At 37.4% G+C, this 21312-nt stretch overlaps 1 protein-coding gene across 2 annotated transcripts in view; it reads left to right on the forward strand.

Annotated features, from left to right (window-relative positions):
* The first annotated feature begins 4456 nt into the window (after window positions 1-4456).
* Window positions 4457-21312, forward strand: part of cep350 (centrosomal protein 350) — a 33218-nt gene continuing 16362 nt past the window's right edge. For both annotated transcript variants that reach the window (XM_015006070.2, XM_015006071.2), the window contains exons 1-15: window positions 4457-4802; window positions 6903-6991; window positions 7090-7133; window positions 7231-7339; window positions 7428-7593; window positions 8651-9252; window positions 9381-9494; window positions 10187-10303; window positions 12182-12301; window positions 14798-15531; window positions 15633-15751; window positions 16304-17310; window positions 17433-17586; window positions 18056-18129; window positions 18478-18655. In XM_015006070.2, coding sequence (XP_014861556.2) covers window positions 6916-6991; window positions 7090-7133; window positions 7231-7339; window positions 7428-7593; window positions 8651-9252; window positions 9381-9494; window positions 10187-10303; window positions 12182-12301; window positions 14798-15531; window positions 15633-15751; window positions 16304-17310; window positions 17433-17586; window positions 18056-18129; window positions 18478-18655 — 3614 coding nt within the window. In that variant the 5' untranslated portion in view covers window positions 4457-4802; window positions 6903-6915. The remainder of the gene's footprint in view (window positions 4803-6902; window positions 6992-7089; window positions 7134-7230; window positions 7340-7427; window positions 7594-8650; window positions 9253-9380; window positions 9495-10186; window positions 10304-12181; window positions 12302-14797; window positions 15532-15632; window positions 15752-16303; window positions 17311-17432; window positions 17587-18055; window positions 18130-18477; window positions 18656-21312) is intronic.

A 21312-nucleotide genomic window follows, 5' to 3' on the forward strand; every position in this document is an offset into this window, starting at 1 on the left:
AATAAAAATCTTCTGGCTTCTGCAATTTAGCCGAAAATGGGTTGACAATGGACATTTCAACTGGATAATGGTCCTAAATCTATGGCCACATCAAATTCATATGATGCAAAATCAACGTTTTCCCAATGTGATTGTAGCACCTTGATTTAGAAACTATAAAAATCACCTGGAGTGAGCTGGTGAGGGGAAAAGCATCTGAAAAAAACACAAGGTCTGGATGATGTAGAGAGTTTGTGCCAAGAGAAATAGTGGAAAATATTACTCTTTACATGCTCCAACCTTATAGTATGTTATAAGAAACTGTGCTGTTGGCAAGAGGGAGTTGGACAAATTATTGCTGGCCATTCAGGTACCAATAACTGTGCAAGCACAGCTTTGTTAAAATAATGATTTTATGATGTCGCTTTTTTTCAAAAACTGAAACAATTTTGTTTGACTTTTTTCAAATTTTAGTGGAAACATGTTCTGAGTATAACAAATATCCATAACTGAGGTATAACAGAAATTACCCTCATTTGCCAATTTTTTTATTTAGATTTTTTTTTTTTTTTTGCATTTCACATATTAAAATGTATCTGAAATATTTTGAAGCGACGGATTGTCCACTACTTGCTGCCTTGTATGTGTCAATTTTTTTGACATCCCGTCTCTCATCAGGCTTTGTCTGTATGGGATTATAAGAAAACTCAGCAGTGAAGGTAAACTTAAGCAGCAAGTAACAGGGCCCTTCATCTGTCACATGGCTGCCAATACACCACACATAAATCATATTTTGCAGCTTGCAACAGTTGTTTTTTTTTTGTTGTTTTTTTGCTTATTTTTGGTTTTCTCTACTTTATCCCCTTAAAGGTTGTGTACTTGATGCCCAAGGCAACCACACTCAGAGAAATGAGAAATTATTTTTTGTTATAATCTATCCACTTGCAAAATGCAAGTGTTTGCAAGACTGATGGTTGTCTGTTCAACAATAACTTCATACTGGAGAAGACTGAAATAAATACGCAGGAATTAGTCATCATCCAACATAAAAGAGACCAACTCCTGTTTTCAACAAGAGCAGACTGAGTTTCATAACTTCACCAAGGCTGAACGAAAATGTTCAAAAACTTGATTATTTTTAAGGTGAGTGAAGGTATTACATTTGATTAGTTTTACATGAATCCAACCCTATGAGAAACACTGTTTAAAAAACAAATAATTAGAAAGAGATTATAACCTTGTAGGCTCAGTCATGCCAGTACACCAATATATCCTCTACCCTAATTTCATATACTCCTTCACTACATCCATAAATCTACTTTTTGATCTTCCTCGTTGCCTCCTGTCCTGATTCTGATTAAATCACTGTTTTTCTTCTGAGCATGTCCAAACCATTTCAGCCAGGTCTGTCTGACTTTATCTCCAAAGCATAAAACTTGAGGTGTCCCACTGATGTGCTCCTTCCTAATCCTGTCCATCCCCCTTGTTCTTAAAAAAAATGGAACTAGAAAACGTCATCCTTACTAATTCCAACTACGTCCCAATCTACAGCAAGTACCTCTTCTACTCTACATACTTTATCTTTTTTTTTTCTTATTCATCAGCTCTTTAAAGTACTATTTCCATCTTTCCATCTAACACTTATCTCTATCTCTCTGATAGCTGCTCCTGGTCTATCATTGGCAACCTCTGCCATGTGATTGGTGGTTCCCATAGATAGATTTGTATGCATTAGTTCCCTCTACCTCCAGTCTGACCAGTGTCCCTATACCAGTCAAAGAAAAGAAAAGCACCAGCAGAGTAATGATCTTTTTACTCTGTATGCTTGTTAGATGCCATGTTTTAGTAGGTTTGCTTTGCATTTTTTAATGATGGATTTAACAAAGTTCTATGATGAAAGCCTGGAATATTGTTTTACAACATAACTCCGATTTAAACTCATTCACAGATTTCTCCCTCACCTGTCTGGCTTTGGGCTCCATTAAGCTGCTTGTCCACTAATATTTTCAAACAAACCTTTTCACAAACATTCACTCATTGAAGGAGGATGATAAATGCATGTCTATGTAAAAAAAAGCAACAACAAAAAAAAAACATGTTTTGTTGCTTGTTCCCATTTTTTACAGGTATGTAGTACTTTGTGGTGGTTTGTCACATTAAGAAATACATTGAAGTTTGATTTTGACAATATGCAACAAAGGTCAAGGGCTAGGAATATGTTTGCAATGTGAAATGATTAAAAATCTTTGAGAGCAATTGATCACAATCTGTTTCTGGCATTGGCCACAGCACAGTCAACGAACATAAGAGTCTGTTCTTAAGATGGGGTTTAAGAAGTACACTGCCGTTCACTCTTCAGCTGAACAGCTGCTTTAATTTATACACCATGAAAAGCAATTTACACCCCTGTCAGGGAGAATGGTGTTATTTAGTCTGGCCAATCAGAGCACTCAACAAGAAACGATTAATAAAACAGGAAATAAAGACACCGGGGGTGGTAACTGGTAAGTGTTCATATGATTAAATAATTAACAAGGCAGTCCAGAGAAGGGAATCGATCAAAGCCAAGATCCATTTTCTCTTTGCAAAACAATAGATCACTTGATTAATTCTAGTTAAAGTCCATTATCCTACAGGGGAGATGAGAAAAAGAGATGTGAGGTGACGAAATCATCTGGAAAGCCACTGTTTTCCTTCCCTATCTTGACATCTGAATCACAGACAATGCTCAAACCGGTCTTTCGTTGAATGTTTTACTTTAAAATATAGATGCATGGGCAATTAGTTTTTCTGGTTTGGATTGTTTTTTTGTTTTTTTTAAGATAATTTTGAAAATACCCAATTTATTTAAACCCAGACCATGATGATAAACATGAAATCTGGAAAGGATGTTATTTTATTGACAACTAGTCAGACAAACACTGAAAAAAAAAAACTCTCTGTGAAGCTCACACTCAACAATCAGAATGTCCTGTCTGAAGCCTGATTTTGCAGAGCTCAAACAGTGCCGACCAGCTCTGTCACTTTGAACATAATTCAGACTATAAAGATGTAAAAGATGCAGTGAAGAATGACTTATGCACTGTCAATGGCTGAACATGTTATGCACAATAAGAATGCAGTAAGAAAATGTAAGTAAAGTCGTAATTTCTGAATGGTCTGAATGGTTTGTTGTGTTAAAAATACAAAACAAGAACTAGAGGCTGTTGATAGCAGTGAATTTCTTTCCTTGCCCCTTCCCTCTTCAATAATAATAATAATAATAATAATAATAATAATAATAATATTTTAGTGGTGTGCAGTTGCAAAACTGCACACATATTTATAACTAACTATATAATTTCATTAAAAAGGTGGAATTTCTTACCTAAAAAGCAACAACTTCTGTCCATTCCTGTCCTCTGTCCACAAAAAAAATGAAAATGTGTCTGTAGAAACGACCACCTCCGCTGTAGTATTTCCTCTTCGAGTCCTTAGAGGAAAAGAGAGAGAATGAGGGAGGAGAGCAGGGGGAGTCGGGGTTATAGCAGGTTATTAGAATCGGAGAAAAATTATGACTTGCCTATTTAACAGCACCATTTTTTTTAAAGGAACACAATAGCTTACAATTACATAAAATTTAAACCCAACGGTTGTGATATAATCCAGGCTACAGCGTTTGTGCTGTTTCACAATAAAACATCACACGAAAAACCTACTTGTTGCCTTCCGCATGGTTCAACAGGGATCCATAACCTGGAAACCTGAGGGTCTGCCTTCATAACGGACTGCTGCACTGCGGTTTATATATTTATGACTCACCTGTGAACACTGAGCTTACATGCTGCCAAAAAAAACAAAACAACAAAAAAAAACTCATGTTTTTCAGCGTGCACATTTATTGCCATTAAGACTAATCTAAGCTATATAAATAACTACGTTAGGATAAATGGGAAGATAAAAAAGAAAACTGTTAGCGTTGAAAATTGCATAAATTAACCAGATTCTAGCTAATGCGATGATTGTCAAGAAACAAACAAACTAATGCCGTGCAGGCTTGTATGTGTCCACACATCTGTGGTATTTTTCTATGCAATATTCATTTTGACCACAAGAGGGTAGTAAAGCCTAAAAGGTCGTTCTTATGTTGTTGCTCATGAGCATGGGGTAAATGTGTTTTACATTAGTATTTTAATCTAATAGTTTATTTCACACTTGTATCATTTCAACTAAACCGTACATGTGTAAATCACACGCTTTACTAAATTTATTTACGCAAATTACAGAAAAAGACAAATAATTCTGAAATTTTTTATAATAAAAACTATTATTAAAGTAATTAAAAATATATATTTTTAAAATATAACTAACCAACTAAACTAACTGAAAACCCTGACCAAACTTTGCAGTTAATTTCGTGTTTGCAGAAGGGGAGTGTCACAAATGACGCAGGCCAACTATCGCGGTATTTCGGTGTCAGTTACCTACCCGTCCTAGATACTAGTTTCACCGTTGAAAAACATCAACATAGTAACCCGGGAAAGGCGACCTCTGAAAGACAAGACGACATATTTCCTTAAGGAAACTTCACAGCTGCTTTGGACACGATGACTTTTTCTAAAGAAAGCTTAAATAATGGATATATGTCGCTGTAAAAAGTTGATAGTTTAGTTGCTGTAGCTTTTGGCTAGTCTACTAGCTAACGTTAGCTGGCTAACGCTAACGGTAGCAAACAGATCGCTAAAGGAAATCAAAAGCGAACTGTGGATATTTTAGGAGTTTCGTATTATGAGTTCATCAGCGTAAATGTGGACAATTAGACACACCGGGTCGTCCTCTTAAAGGTATGTTTTTTAAGTGTTGACAAATAAGTTGCTAGGCTAAGTTAATGATTTTCCTGCCACCTAGCGAAACTCTTTCGAGTTTGCGGCACAGACTATTGCCTGGATTGAATTTATGCCAATTGAAGTCCGCAGCGACTGAGCAGTGGTTACAGTTTTGTGTTAATTTTTCATACGTTATTAGAAAATCTCGAATGCATTTTTAAAATAAAAATTTGTTGAAAGTGAATCTGTTTAGATGACAGTGTATTCAAACACGACTCTTTTGTCAGTTCTTAATCATGCCCTTTATAATTTTTAGATAAGGACCTGTAGATTAAATCAAGAAGCATTTTCCCACAAAGTTTAGCTTTTAATGTTGTTTTTTAAATGGTTAGTTTTTGATGTAACTAGCACTTCACATGATCTAGCTGTTTGCGTTTTGCTAAATACATTTGAATTAAGTAAAATAAATGTATCTTGTGAATTAATTTTCTGTTGATTTGTTAGGTACACAGTAATAGTTCAGTTATTAACATTAAAATGAAAACAATGGTTACTCTTCCTGTAAAAAGGAAACCCCAATCTCTAGTTCCTCTTCATATGCTTGGGTGAAGTTGTGTTTTGCATATTATGCCATTTGTGGTTTGAAGTTAGATTGCAACAGTTTTCTCTATGTTCATGTCTATGAACAGAGTTAGATGTGAGAGCGTCTAACTATTGCTTGGACTGAGTTGCATATTTCTCTAACAGTGTTTTGCCACAGTATGTTAGCATATGAAATATTATTTAAAAAATAGTACAGCATTAACACATAGGCAGATTCAATTGTGTCAAATAAAGCACAATTGCTTTATATGACTATCTTTAACAACTCCAATTGTTAAAGATAGTCATACAAAGCAATTGTGCATGCCCACCACTCTTGTGTATGCTTGTGGAATAAAGTGTTTGTGTTACCTCGTGCATTACACTGAAAGTAATACATATACCGTTTGATCTTAGTCGTAACAGCAGAGGAGTGGTTTACATTTGACAAAGACACCTTGAACTTCCACCACATCAATAGAATGTGTAGCATGTGTAAAAGGTTTTAATAAAAAACAGAACTTGTATTTCCTTGTTGATTATGCATTTAAAGGATACATCTCCTTTAGTTTCAGTCCTATTCACTTTATTTACTTAATAAGCTGTAAATGGTTGGACAAGTTGGCATCACATACAAGACTTTTCCTAAAAGAAACTCTAGGCATTTGATGAAGTCAAAGACATGAACCATTTCATAGTAATTGTTATCTAACGCTTAGAAAAAAATGTACTGCATTTATTCTTGGAAGCAACCAGGATGGCGTTTTAGTTGCTCAGCAAGAAGTGTTTGACAATGCAGACGTATGCACTTTCAGTTCACGTCTTTGCCAAAATGAGCCAGTGTTGGTCAGTTTTAATATTTCAAGAAACAGCATGAGTACTTCAGTTCTAGAGAATCTACCTATTGGTTTTTGTTTGGTCATATCCCACATCTTAAAAGAAAAAGCTGTCGCAAAGAGACAAGTAGTTGTTTTCATTTCACTGGTTTCACCTCTTGGCTGTGTCACTTGATTGGTATGAGTAAAAGGCATGACTTATAAAAATCACATGACTATGTGTAGTTTAATGGATTCACAATAAACTAACCAGTAGTGCCTTTATTAGAGAGTTGTGTCCGGGATGGATTACATTTACAAATTCGTCAACACAGTATTGTCATTATTTTATGTAAAAGAGGTTCCCTAATTAGAGCTAAATAATGGGTATCTATTATGTGATAAAAAAAAAACAGTACTTGGGTTGAACCGGTCATCTGACTCAGCTGTTCAGGTGCTTTCAGTAAACACAGCTTTGCTGATGCTTGCTTTCATCAACTGGGAGTGCTTTTTTTTCTTTACAAATTATGTGTTTTTTGTTGATTTATTTGACTTTATTTTGTAAGGAGTTTATAAGGCTGTCTTGAAGCCAAGCATATATATTTTGTCTTTTGTGTCATGATTTCAGTTACTCTTCTGTTTTTTTTTTTTTTTTTTTAAATCCAATCTACTAAATAAATTGAATTTGTAACTTTTTAAAAAGTGTTAAAATTGACTGCAGGTGAGTGGGAGAGATGAGGAGCAGCAGGAGGACTGAAGTACCCCATACAAGATCTGCTCAACTGCTTACTGATCACAATATTGGCACAGGTGTGTTGGGGAATTTTAAATGTAATTTGTGTTAGTAGTTCTACAGTAATATCTGATCAGTTTATGATTGGGATTTACAAAAAACAAATGTTTTTCAGAGCTGACAACTGCATGGAAAACTTTGGCCCAGTCCAAAGCTGCTGTAAGTAAACATGACAGTGATATTTGTTTGTCATTTCTTCATTAATTGTCGCAGTTTCCTTGGCCTACAGTGTTTTCTACCTGCTTGTATTTTGTAGCTGCGGCATATAGAAAATCGCTTGGAGGCCACTCCAGGAACTGCTGCTCTTCTGGACTCCATCCCCATCTCCCCCAAGAAGAAAACATCAAGTTCATCTCACAGCAGGGGTGAGTTACTTCAACATGCATCAGCTCCGTTCTGACACATGTGGTTTTTGGAGTTGTGATTACTTGTTCCAACCTCTTTTCTTTATAGATGGGCAACAAGGTGATGAATCTAGAGGGACTTCAAAACCCAGAGGTGGAAATCAGCAGAGTCCAGCGAAGAGCAGCTCACGCAGCCCTTTGAGAAATGCCACTCAGGACAGCAATGTACGGAAGAACAGCAATGTGGAGTTCAGAGAACCTCTGGCCTCATACAGGTAAGCTAAAGGAATTTAACAACAATTACTGGCTGAATTACTGTTACATTGCTGTACTTGAGTTTGGTGTTGACTAATGTTACATATCTTAATAGTTTCCCCTGGTTTCACATTGACTTTAAGTTTAATGGTTGTGAGAATGGCTTTAGTAAATGCGACATATTTTAAAACTAGGAAAGCAGCAGTGCATTTATTCATAACAGACATTTTCAGTACACTGCTGTCGGTTCAGGGGGCACCTGTACCAAAGGATTGATGTTTTAAACCTACACACCTGCAGAACATTTGGTTTCTTGAGCTAAAGTACAGAGATATACATTTGTGCCACGTAACTTTTAAAGGCTATTGCTAAACATGAAGTTTGAGCACACACAGTATGCTGTTTGAAAACATCGTTTCCCTGTTAACTACAGCAAGTTAACAGGGAACTAACAGCAACAACTTGCTGTTAGTTTTGCCCATTAGTTTTGACTGATGGACAAAACTAAAGCTGTGTATCAGTGAAGTGTAACAGCAATAAAGCATACAGCTCGTTCTAAGTTGAACTTACCGATAATGATTCACTTACCAAATGTTACGTAACATGTGCAAAGTAAAACAGATCTTAAGTAGATGCCTGTAGCAATGTAGCCAAGCCTATTAATCAGCTGATGTTTTATTTGGATGTGAAAAAATAGGGTACATTTGGAAAATGATTCATGTGATTGGGTGATTCCGCGTGTGAAAAGCAGTTTTGTGTCATTAATTATTTTCAAATATAAGGTGAGGAAAACTCTGATAACTTGTAAAGGTTTTTTTGTTGAGTTCTTAAGAACCATTCGCGGCCTTAATCTTCAGCGTGCAATGGGAAATGTATTTTCTTTCACAAAACTCTAACGGCTTAAATTTGATGTTTTTTTCAAATTTCATTTTGTTCCTGCATATTTTAAGTGCCGAGATACTCTCCTACACAATGGAATAATTTCAAACTCTGTTTCATTTGTAAGTTCACTGAGCTGTAAATTAAAACTAAATCTTGTTTCTCTTCTTGATCCCATGTAATCTGGTGTACGTCCAGAGAGGCCACCCCGCCTTCACATCCCTTTTCTCAGCTGGAGGCCTACAATCTGCAGTCTGTGCCAGGGTCTTCATACACATCCTCTCTGCCTAGCTCAGATCCTCTGCCCAGCCAGCTGATCTACCAGAGAGACACCAGGGACAAGCAGACTGACGGGGACTTGGACAGCACACGCTCCTCTGCACTGGAGAGTGCCGAGGTGCGCTACCTCAATGACCAGCCTGTCTTGGACGGCCTGAAGACAGAGCAGAACACTCACAAAGCACAACTTGTTATGGATAGTCACGAATCAAAGAGTTTTGCTCGGACACCCAGCTCTTCACGCCAAGGGGAGAGCACTCCTTCCTCAAGTCCTGGCTCAGTTTCCCAACGCTTGGAAAACCTGAGGCGACATCAGCCGGATGATAAATTAGAAAAACTGAAAGAGCGCATTCGAAGACAGAGGCAACATTTGGAGGAGATGGCAGACAAGGAAAAGTCTAAGAGTTGTCTTGAAAAGCCCATTGTTGCATTTGTTGAGGGTGACAATGTTGGTTCAAGCAGCATGCCAGCAGCAAAGATACGGAAAGTCACAGCAGCACCGCCAGCGCCTATATACAAAGGTATTTTAATAAATGTATTTTTCTCATTCGTTAAGCTTTTATGTCTTGACTGCCTACATTAGAATGATGTTCGTACTTTTCAGTAAGAAGTAAAGTTTTGCAATGTATTTCTTTTTTTTTATTCACAGGTTTCAACAGTGCAGAGACAAAGGTCCAGATTCCTGATGGTAAAGTTTGGAAAGAGGACGAATTCCATAACTTCAACAGAAAAGTTTACAGAGACATATCATACCAATTTCCTGGTAAATATATTTACAAGGCCACTCAGTGTTTTTGTTTACCTTACTCTAACGGTCAAGACCCTAAACACTTTGTCTTGATTAATTGGACAGGTTTGCAACTTTGTTGTTCTTGTGTTTTGATTAAGATTCTGTTGTTGTTTTTTTATGTATTTGAGATTAATACGTCTTTTAAATCAATGATTGCATAGGATTTTCTTAATTTTGAAACACCTCTGAATGTTAGAGTTTTATAAAAGAAAAAATATAAGTGTCGGCACAGGATGAGATGAGAATCTGAATCTTATGTCGAAATACCATTATTTTACTGTGTCATCCTGGTGTTTACACAATCTCCTTTTGTTTTCACATTCTTACTAGCCAAATGTATTTCTTAGCTTGCTTACATGCAGAACAGCACAACAGGTTATTCTGTGCACTATACAGGAAAAGAAAACTCTTCCCTCCTTAGTGGTTTCACTAACATCTCATCCAGTTAACGGCCTTTAAATCATAGGATCAGTGTGACTAGAAATGTTTGTGACTTTGAAAATGTCTTTGTCTTTTTTTTTAACCTTACTATACCTACAAGTTATCTGATTATGTCTAACTGGAAATGCTGTGCTGTTTTTTTGTACACATATGGTATCCAAAATAAGAAATTCTGTTTTATTCAGTCTGTTGGGTATTTTCTTTATTTGTCCTTTTCTGTACAGAGAGCAGCAAATTCAGGCATCAGCATCAGAGAACAGAAAGATCCAAGGAGAAGAGGCCATCCAAACCAGTCAGGAAGGTCCAAAAAGTTCCCCCGGTAGAGCAGAATTTTAAACCAGGTATAGTTCTCTTTACGATACTGTATGTAGGGTAACACAGTATTGAATCTGCATTTAATTAGGATGAAAAATGGAAAAACCACCAGACTTCTGCTTCATGCTTCTCTTCTATTCTGCCATTAATTTCTTGTTAGAAACACTTTAGGTCGCTGAATCCAAAACAGACTTCCATTAATGTCTATAAAATGAGTCCTACCACACTCACAGGGTTAGTGTAGCTGTTTATAGTTACTCATCCATCTTTTAATACAACTCTGTGAATTAATGAGCTACAACATTTAATTTTCCTTTGGGATCAAAAAAGTATTTTTGATTCGACTTGATAATGTCTTATTTTAGTCTTCAACTATCCCGGTTGTGTCAGGGTAAAAGCTATCCCTCGGTCTGCTCTGCACTTCACCCTTTTGAACCAGCAACCCGAGGACATGAATGTGAAAAGTCTGTGCTCACATCAGATGAGTTCATAGATTAAACGATGGGCTCTGAGGTCTACGCTGCTGACCTAGATTTGTCTTACATGCACAGTTTTCCAAGCACTACATTATTTTAACCAGGGATACTGCTCTACTGATCCAGAGTTATGACCCTAATCCCCATAGATTTGTTTTCTACTATAAATTAAATGTGCTTTAAAACCAACAAGAGACACATAGACACAACCAGGCTTCAGCCATGTACTACTTTTTTCTGGGTACATGTGATTATTTACCATCTTCATCGGTTTTTGTGCTTCTTTGTGCTGCTTTTATTAATTTTGTTTCTCCTGGTGTTAACAATTTTAAAGTTTTGGAATCCACGAGCAAAGTGCTTCCCTTGAGCAGCTTTTGTCAGACTGGAGCATTTTGCAAATTGACATGGACATTTCAGAATACAGCTTCATACTTAAAGGATTAAAAAAAAGAAAATCTTTAAATCTTTGTTGGTTAAACACCAGCTGCTTCTGCATGGCTGGAAACAACACAGACAGTTGTTGGAAATAGATTGCATACAATATTCTGGCTCCTTATTTCAGCTTCTGTTGTTGTTTAGTGTGTGTGTTTGACAAAAGTGGATTATTTGTGATTCACTGAACAGGAAGAAATCTGATTTTTCTTTTTCTCGTGTGTTGTTAGACCAGGCGGTTAGGGTGCATAGTGTGCTGTCATGTTTGTAAAAAGTTGCTGTGAACAATCTCTCCGTGTTTGGTGATTCCTTGTCTTTCTGTTCACCCCAGTTTCACTATTTGTTTAGCAGCCACACAGAGCACATCATGTAAGAGAGTTCTAAAGCAAAAATAATCAGGTCCAAGTTAAATCTAACCGCATAAAGTTCAAGTAAGTCAAATTATAACCAAAGTTACTTCGCTGTGTTAGTAATTTTAAACATATGTTAGTACGAAACTGACAGTTATCTTTTGAAGAAATCCAACAGATTGCTCAGAAATATGTGTGCAGTCCCTCAAGTCTGACTGGTCTGTGCTTCATGTTGGAACGCTTCTATAAATAGACGTCTGCGATCTGCGGCCAGGTTCACTTGGCTCATCAACTCGGCTCAAACAGCTGCTTGGCTATTTGATGTAGAATACTTGGAACTGTTCTGAATATTTTGTGCACAAGACATTGCAGTGCATTGAGTTATCTGTCAGAGCAGGTGAACCGTGTCAAAGGAAGTCCTTTTAGACAGGACAAAGGTGTTAGGTTGTCAGAAAGGCAACCTAACAAATCTAATTTCTACAGAAAACTTCATTTTATAAATTTTTTTTCTAGCCACTTTACTCTAATCACTAAAGATCTTCATAGAACCATACACTCATGTTTCCCTTTACCTATGTCATTCTGCTTTATCGTAATGCCATTTTCAGCACTCCTATCTGAACTGTGTATGTTGTTCCTTTTGCAGTGATTAGTCCTGCATCATGGCGTGAGGGCCAAAAACTGGTAAAGATGGTACTAGGTCCTGCTCCAAAGCTAACCAGTGAAGAGCACAGTTCCCATCCAGGTGGCAGACTGACCCGAACAGGTGGGGCTCAGGAACATGAACTGTTGACCCGCCATACATACCAGCACATAATGTTCTGTCATGAGATGCTGTTTGAAGTGGTTACAGGCAAACATCAGACAGTATACGTGGTTTCAACAATTCAGAATGGCTTTCTCAATCCAACTCCTGTTGGCCTTTGCAATAATGTCTGTGTTAATTATACTAAAAGGTAGAAGGTTTATTGCCTAAGTATTTCATAAACCTTGTGAATAAACTAGCTAGCTGTAATTGTTTTTAAAATTGTCCCCATGCATATTGCATCTGGATATCAGTAAAATTCAATTTTATTAAGTTCAATCTTGTCAAAAATTGTGCATCACACTGGCTGAGATAATTAAAACACTGCAGTACAGATGCAGATACTTTGGAGTGCATTGGGCATGAGTGCTTATGTCATAAATGCTGTCACATTTTTCCCTGTTGAGCCCTGGGTTAGCCCTCAGTTTATTCCTCCTTTTAGTACAGATGCTCTCAAGTATTTTAAAGCAGAACTTTCCCTGTTCTTGGTAGAGCATTGACCTCTTAATACTTTAAGTCAGCTTAGATTTCTCTTTGAGGCCTACTATAAAAAACGACTCATGTTTTTTTTTTGTGAATATAAAAATGTATAAATTTTTTTCCAATCATTATTTCCTATTTTAAGAACAGAAGTGTATATGGGAGAAGACATGCTGTAAAACAGGGTTTGCCATTTTAAACCGTAGAAGTCGGCATTTGGCATTGCTCCCTACCAGGACTGCATGATACATCAAATTGAAGTCGTCGTTGCAATGACAACTGACTACTTGGATACCATATTTATAAGGATGCTATATTTTTGGTGTCACCCATTCATGCCCTGCCAATTGATTTGACCCTCTGGACAGGCTAACTGCCCTTAATACACACAGCCAATATTTATTTTTAGTGGCTGAGATGCAGGATGGCACCGAATATGATAGGGACATCATGTAATGTTAAAGCAAGATAAGATACGTAAATTAAGCTAATCATTTTTGGCGTCATTGCAGTAATATCTCATATTAACAGTATTGCTTTCTCATCTTAGTTCAGAAGTTTCTCATATTCCAGTTTATTCCATAGCAGATCTCTACAGGTTAAAACACACCAACTTTGCAGTGCTTCCTTTAGCCTTACTGTTACCTCTTATGTCTGTGAGCACCTCAGTAATAATGAAAGTAGATAATTAAGAATCTTTTTCACTCTGTAACAATATCCACCAGCTGTAGCGCTTTCACTAATCTATATAGACCCAGACAGGGTTGATCAAGCTGTACATGAGCTGATTCCAGCCAGTTAATTTACTTCCTCTATATTTTTTGTTCTTGTTTTTTAGTGTTACTTTTCCTTTTTCTTGGTTGCAACTTATTTAGGTTGAGAAGGCTTTAACTGTTGACGATTGTTTATTAAATTGGGAACTTGCTTTTTATATTATTATTTATAACATTATGTTAAACATAAATTTTGAATTTAAGTTGCACTAAATTATGTAGGTTTTGCGTTGGTTTTCACCTGAATAAGCCAAAATGACATGAGTAAAAAATCCAGAGCTGTTTCAGGTCTCTGACTCAGTGTTGGTGTTGCACTCACACACTCTGAGTCTGTGCCTTCCATTTTATTTTGAATATGTCTGCAGTGCGTGCCACTGACCGGAACAAATACAGATTGACTGGCTTGTCAAGTTGAATGCACAATAATACACAGATTGGTATTTATTGACTGCCCAAGTGCATGCGCCATCTAGTGTGTGTGAAGTCCAGTAAAGCTCTTCACAGACATGCTCTAAAAAAATCTATCTGGATTAGATGGTCCATGGGATTGTTCAATTTGGCCTAGATTAAAGTCGTCGCTGTTAACCCTCTGGCCATGCCTCATTCATTATGTTGATCCTTTCTGGATCTGTGCTACTGTTCAGATATTGTTTTTTTTAGAATGTAGCCATTTGAACATTGAGCATTCAATAGGATTTAATAATTATCTACTTTTGAAATGATCTGTTTTTATGTACTTATTATCTACATTTTACTTATTATTTATATTGAATTTCTGTTATCAAAAGATGAATATGTAAAAAGTGAACAAAAATACCATTATTACTAGGAACTAAACTACTGACATATTTAAAAGCAGGACAGAAATGTGTGACTAAGTAACATCATTGCTTTGAATGAGTTATAAAGGAGACCGAGCCAAACTAATAGGATGTGTACTCAGACCTCAGGTTTAGAGGCCATGCAGACTTCAGCAAACACTGTTTAAATTTCAATCATTTTCAATTTCTAAACAGTAAATAAAGTTTTCTTCTAACTTTTTAATCCCATATCTGAATTCAAACTCAGAACTAAACTGATTTAAACAGTGTTCTGTCTGTTTTTGTCGTGGGTTTATCATTCTGAGATGTACTGACATTAAAGTTTGTGCACTGTTCACTTACACATCTCACCTCTTAATTTTTTTCCTTATATTTTTCACCAGCTTCCCATCACCACTCGGACCCACATTCAGAACAGAGGAGACACACTCGGCCAAGCAGCACAGAGAGGTCTCGCAGTGCTTTTCAGGAGCAAACGGCCAGCCGCCCTACGGCCTCATACAGTCCCTCTTCCTCAGCTCAGGACAAGACGCTACGGGGAGTGAAGACAGATGTTTTGTCAGTAGACATCCAGGGGATTCTTAATGACCTTCAGCTGGATTGCAAATCAGCTGAAATGGAAGAGCGTGCTCGTAAAAGATCCCGGGGTGTCAGTGGTAGTAGAAGAGGAAGAGGAGGGTCAGGTTCTCGGACGAGGGCGCCAGTCTCTGCTTGGGGATCTACAGGAGTGGCAAACACCAGCTCCAGGGTCTGCCGGAGTGCTAGCCCCACCACACGTCAGCCTGACAATTCTGGCAGAACAAGCAAAAGTGTCAAGAAGCGGCACTATGACGCAGATACAGTTCGCCAATACATTGTACAACAACAAGAGGAGAGAAAGAGGCGACAGGCAGAAGAGAGGAGAGCAGTAAAAGAGGAGGCAGCAAAAAGAAATCAGAGACTGCAGGAGCTGTACAAGAAACAAAGAGAAGTAGCTAGAACTGCGACCCTTTCCTCTGAGGCAGTTGTGGCCCCTGTTCAAAAGCGACTGCAGGAGACCTACACCAGACTGCTTCTGGAGGACGCCCGACTCAGCGAGGGAACACCTGAGCCACATTCTGCACCTTTCATTCAGATGGTATTAGGCTTTCAGATAAGAAAGTTTCTCTTTTTTATATTTAAGAGCTAAATTGAGGACAAAACATTGTGGAAGTGTGACTAACGATGATTACTTTCCAGAGACCCATGTACCAGCCTTCAGGAGAGTCGGACAAAGAAAACAAAAGAATCGGGGTTTCACAAAGCCCCTCAAGCAGTGACAAGTCTTTGAATGAGCAGCCACCACTGCCATTATCCAGGTACTGACTTGCTGCAAAATGTTTGCTAATCTGAGTATGAGCTTCTTTGTAGAGTGAGAAACTCCACAGACAGAAAATTAGCCACAAATGATACTCTCAAAGGTCGAAGTTGCTGTATCTTATCTGGTGATGCTGGTTCTACCCAATAAAACCAACCATTGACTTGAACTTTCGGTTAATGACTTAGGCTAATAAACAATTATTTTTAATATCAAAGGAAACAGAAAACATGTGCAGTCTCCTGTAATCGGTGCATGAAAGAACACAAATAACTGACTTCTTTCTGTCATCTAATTTTAAAACAATTATTAGTCATTTTATTTTCCCTAAATAATAATATCACATGGATGGATATAGAGAAAGATACACTGATAAAAGAAAGCTCTAATAAAACAGTATATATTTTTTGTTCCACTTTCATATATTTTCATATTGAGTAGACTGATTTATGTAAAATGTATTTGTTTCAACTGGTTTTCTTGCTTTATGTTTGATTAACTTAATTTTGTTCTGATTATTTGTGAGCCATTTTTCTTTTCTAATCTCTCGCAGGAATGATCTTGAGTTTACCTCTCTGCTTCAGCCTGATCATCCAGCTTTTCAACCCAGCAGCGGCGTACAAGTAGCTTCTAATGAACATCTTCTCTCTCAGCTTTTAAGACTGGAGGCAGCATTAGCCTCTAGTAGCAGAAAGTACACTGAACAGCCGGTCACAGCGCCTCACCTCCAGTCCCCGACCAGAATGTCTCGTATTGAAGCCCTGAAGGCAAAGGCCACATCCCTCTCAAACCGTATCGAAACAGAGGCGCGAAGGTTCGCTGGACAAGGGATCAACTACGGTGCAGCGACTTCCATGGACGTTGACACCGTTTTGCACCCCAGAACCTCTAGCCTTGATGTTGATCACTGGACAGGAGCCGTTGCTCATGCTACAGAAAATAACGACTTCTCCTTTAGGGCGCAGAAAGCGTTCACAAATGCAGCTAATACTTCATATACTGGCATAGTTCTTCCAGGAGCCGGGAATCTGCACGACTTAAATGGAAAGACACACACCGGTTTGACAAATCCACATGCTGGTTCTCCTGGTGTAAATGGGTTAACTTTAAACACTTACACCCAAGAAGACAGGAGGATTATTGGTAACTTGGGCATGGAAGAGAGAACAGAAAAACTAGTACAAAGAATAAAAACTAAAAAACCGGAGAATCTGGTGTATCCATATCAGACTGATCTCTACGATTCAAGTGCTGGTTCCATTAGTGAGGGTCCTCTTCTTAGCGAGGGAAGTTTTTCTGAGGAATACGGAAGTCCTCCTCACTACACCAGCAACCATGGGTGTAACTCGGATTACTTGGAGGCAGCGGACTGCAGCGCAGGTAAAAGAAGTCACAACAAGCGACTGCTTGAGTTCCAGAGGGAGGCAGCGGAGTATGCAGCCCTCAGCCCGCCCTTTACACAACTTAATGGCAGCAAAGCACCATGGGAAGAGCTGAACGAAGGAAGTCCTCTGAGCGTAATCAATATTTTCACGAAAAATGTGCAAGGCCCTATAAAAGGTAAATTCATCCATCAGTGGTTTCTGTTGTAGGATGATTCTACTGTAAAATCTAGTCTTATTTATGAGACATACACAGTTGGAAGTAACACGATATCTTCTTTCCTCTGCTTTATATTTTAGTGAGTGAGAGAGCTTCAGGGAATAATTCTCCACTTCCTCATTCTTCACACTCTGAAAACAACCAAGATGAAGCAGCAGTCTATGAGGATGACTTTGTTTCATCACATAGCAGCAAAACCAGCAGCCATCTAAAGAGAGGCCCCAGGTCACCAAGGTAACAGAAAAACCGAGGCGTCTGTAGCATGACCACTGGGTGGCATTCATGTCACACAGCTGGAAAGAATGAAAACTTTGCACATATAAATATTTCCTTGAGTTTTAGCTAAAAGACTAAAAAGTGTTATTATTACATATTGTTTCTGTATTTTGGTGTTTGCACATGTTTCAAAGTGTTGGCTGGTTGTTATAGCGGGTTGCTTATTATGTTGCAAATGATGAGTCCATGTGGCCACATACAGGTTTGAGTTTGGGTAATGACATAAATTGTATTCATTAATAAACATCTTATTTAAAATATAATTTAATTTGATCATTTATATAGATATCTATCCTAATTGTTGTGGCAAATATTGTCCTTTGTTTTACCTGCGTCATGTTAGCATGGTCACTTTAAAAAAACTGATCAGAAGTCATATTAGTGCAGAAATGATTTATTGCTAACATTAATCTTTTTATTCATCCAGTCGCTCACAGCGCATTTCCCCAGGCTCAACACCTGGCTCCTCACCTCTTTCCAGGCACTCCACCAGTAAAAGAGGTATAATTGTGTTTTGGCTTTTTTTCTGCTTTGAGCAAATTGGAAATCAGTCGATAGTTTAATCATCTTTTTAAACAGCACATTAAACTGAGCTGAATTTTTTTTTAAGCTTAGTTTTATTTTTTAGTTGTAAAGTTTGGTACAAAGTCATCCATAACGAGGGTTCACAAAAGATGGGTTTGGAAAATTGGGTTGAAACAACAAGTGATGTGGATTAATATTTTAGAATATTGTCTTAGCAGTAATAGCAAAGCATAAAAATTACATTTTGCTGTGTTTAATCACTGTGCCCATTTTTAAATGTATTAGTTTCTATGGTATAAAAAAAACTGTTTGATGTGTCTACAGCAACTATTTCAGACCAGAGTGACGCAACTCTTGTAGAAGAACAGAGGAGTTCACCGCTTTCAGAAACTCTCTCCTCTGACCACAAAAAGAGAGCTTCAGACAGAAGTTTGAGTCAAGCTCAGGCCAAAAGTGCAGATTCTGACACATTAGGAGAACCTTCAGCCTATTCTCCACAAAGGTAAAGTCCCACGCAGATTACAATTAAGAAATTGGTTTGTTTAATTTGTTATTGTACAACCTAAGCCTTATATCATTCACATTCTTCTTCGAAAATACCTTTTGTTCTTGAAAACTCATCCTTCTTGTGTTGTAGTAGACTTGCTACCTCCATCCAGACTGATGAACACGCAGCTTCCTCTTGCTTAACACATAATCACTAGCTAACTTTCAAAATGGATGACTGTGAAACACATTGTGTGACTCATCAGTGAGTCGTACAGAGGCTTGGGAGTGGGCCATTCATGAAAATTGAGTGTTAACATGAGTTTGCTTTTGTTGTATTTAGCCTTCTAGGCTTTTAACAATTTTTAAAAGTATTGCGCCAAATTTACGTATTTTTATTAGAGAGAATCATTCAAAGTTCTTAAAGAGACGTTTTAGGAAACAGTGGACTCTCTGGTATTTCATTTGAGAAAACATTTGCTGGAAAAACCAGTTTGACTTCACCGTAAACCTGAAACCTGAGCTACAAGCAAAACTCTATGCCACCATAGAGTATAATAAGACCTCAGTGCTTCTAGTAGCAGCAGCGTCTGAAAAGCAGGAGTCATCTAATTAGCCGACATTCCTGAAATTACTCAAATTTACTTTGTAACTCAAATAACTAAATAGTATACTCAAAAATGGATACTGTTGCTCATCGGAAGAAACAATTATGCTTTTTCAGCTGAATTAGAGCAACTCAACCACTATACACAAATCTAAAGTTCAGTTTGAGTTTAAAGAAAACATTTATTTTGAAATGCTTTCCTGCTTTATTCCTATGTTTAAACGCATAAAGTTTCCTCATAGAGTTCCGCTTATTGCCATATGTACACACACACACACACACGTGCACATATATATATATATATATATAGATTAGAGTGAACTGTGTTGTTTAAAATGACTTGATTTTTCTTTTTACCATTGATGTAGTCCAGATGCAAGTGCTGTGTCTTAAATCTGTTTTTATTAAAATACCCCGCTACAGTATACAAAATTCTTTGCTGCTCTGTAGAGTGAGAAGCTGCTACACAATAAAATTTAATGATTGCACACCAATAAGTTGTAATTTTAATTTTATGTACAGGTAAATTAAAATATTTATTTTATGTGGAAAAAGTCTAAAAATTTGTGAACGCTACCAGATCTGTTGCGACAGTGTAATCTAATAACATAGGTTGTGTATTGATCCCTTGTGCTAAAGAGGGTAGAGTCCAATTTAACGCAGCTGTGTGTATGTGTATTTGTTCTTGAATTTATGCTTGTATTTGTGTGTGTGTGTGACAAAGAAAAAGGGTTCAGGGTTAGAATCGAATCGGGGTTCAGGGTTAGAATCGGTTAGAATCGAAGAACTGCATTCAGATCTGCAACTATAGACTTAACTATTTTTGATAGTTAACAGACTGGTGTCATAATTTCCCTTATGTTTGGACTTTCCTAAAGTATTTACAGTGTTTGGGAAGAGCCAAAAGTACAACAAATATTTGACTGTTTGCTTCAACATGTAACAGCTGATCAGCCAGGAAACCTGCTATATTCCTGTTGCTAGAGATTTGAACTTGATATGTAAATCAATCTGTTGTAAATAAAATTCTAACTTCCTTTTCTACTTTCTTAAGCTAAAATAGGCTTCTCTGTGCACTAACGTTAAATTGATTTTAAAGTTGTTCCACAATCTCTTCTTGGTAAAGATTATTTGCCACCAAAGTGAAATTCACAAAGGCATGGCTAATTACTAAAATGCACTTAACCAGGGATGTGTGAGTGTTCTGCTGTCGTCCTGTTTGTTTAGCAGCTAGCGCCAAGCAACACGAGCAAGCAGCAGTTCAACACAAGTGTAGCAAACAGTGGCCACTTTGTTTTGCAGGTTGGGCGGTATGCCAAAGGGAAGGAGTTTTTTTTCCCCTCTTAATCTCTCTTCATGAAGTAGAGACATTTGAACCTGTACTGGTACCATGAAACCCAGGTGGCAGATTCTTTGAATTCTGGGGCATGTCTGTGTTTCCTGTGATGTGAAGGCTTTACATTCTGGCAAGATTCTGACATCATGACAATTGGCTGTTAAATTTGCCTCCGATTAAAAGGTTTTGCATATAAGTTGTATGTTCACAGACATAATATCTAACGTTTGCTTTTACAAATGGCTTCATTTGCTAATGATAAATTACATCTAAATTTGAAGAACACTATCCTGGTAAAAGCCAGTCCCAGGTGGTTTGGCGCCTCGGCCATTGAAAAACAAATTTTTCTGGGCGTAAATAAACATTATCTGTTCAACTTATTTATATTTGATCACAATTTGAACATTAAATTATCCTTCTGTAGTTATATTCTTTCATTGGAACATTATCTTGTCTCCTTTTGCCCTGCTGTGTGCCTGGATGTATTTATGGCATTCCTGTCATTCTGTTCACCTCAGAGCTGCCTTAGCCAAACAGATCATTTCTGCAAAGTCTGGCTGTCAAATTTAGAAAGTATGCAGCAGTCCTTTAAACTTAATCCAAATCTATGATTTAAAAAAGATTGATTTAATCTGCTGTGTAACCACTGAAACCATTTTTTAAATATATAACTCTTTTTTTTTTTGTTTCCTATATTATTTCTTAGAAGATCTCAGTGGATTAAAAAATG

This window comes from Poecilia mexicana, unplaced genomic scaffold, assembly GCF_051168715.1.
Source record: "Poecilia mexicana isolate PSO_F unplaced genomic scaffold, ASM5116871v1 scaffold_4, whole genome shotgun sequence".
NCBI classification, from domain to species: Eukaryota; Metazoa; Chordata; class Actinopteri; order Cyprinodontiformes; family Poeciliidae; genus Poecilia; species Poecilia mexicana.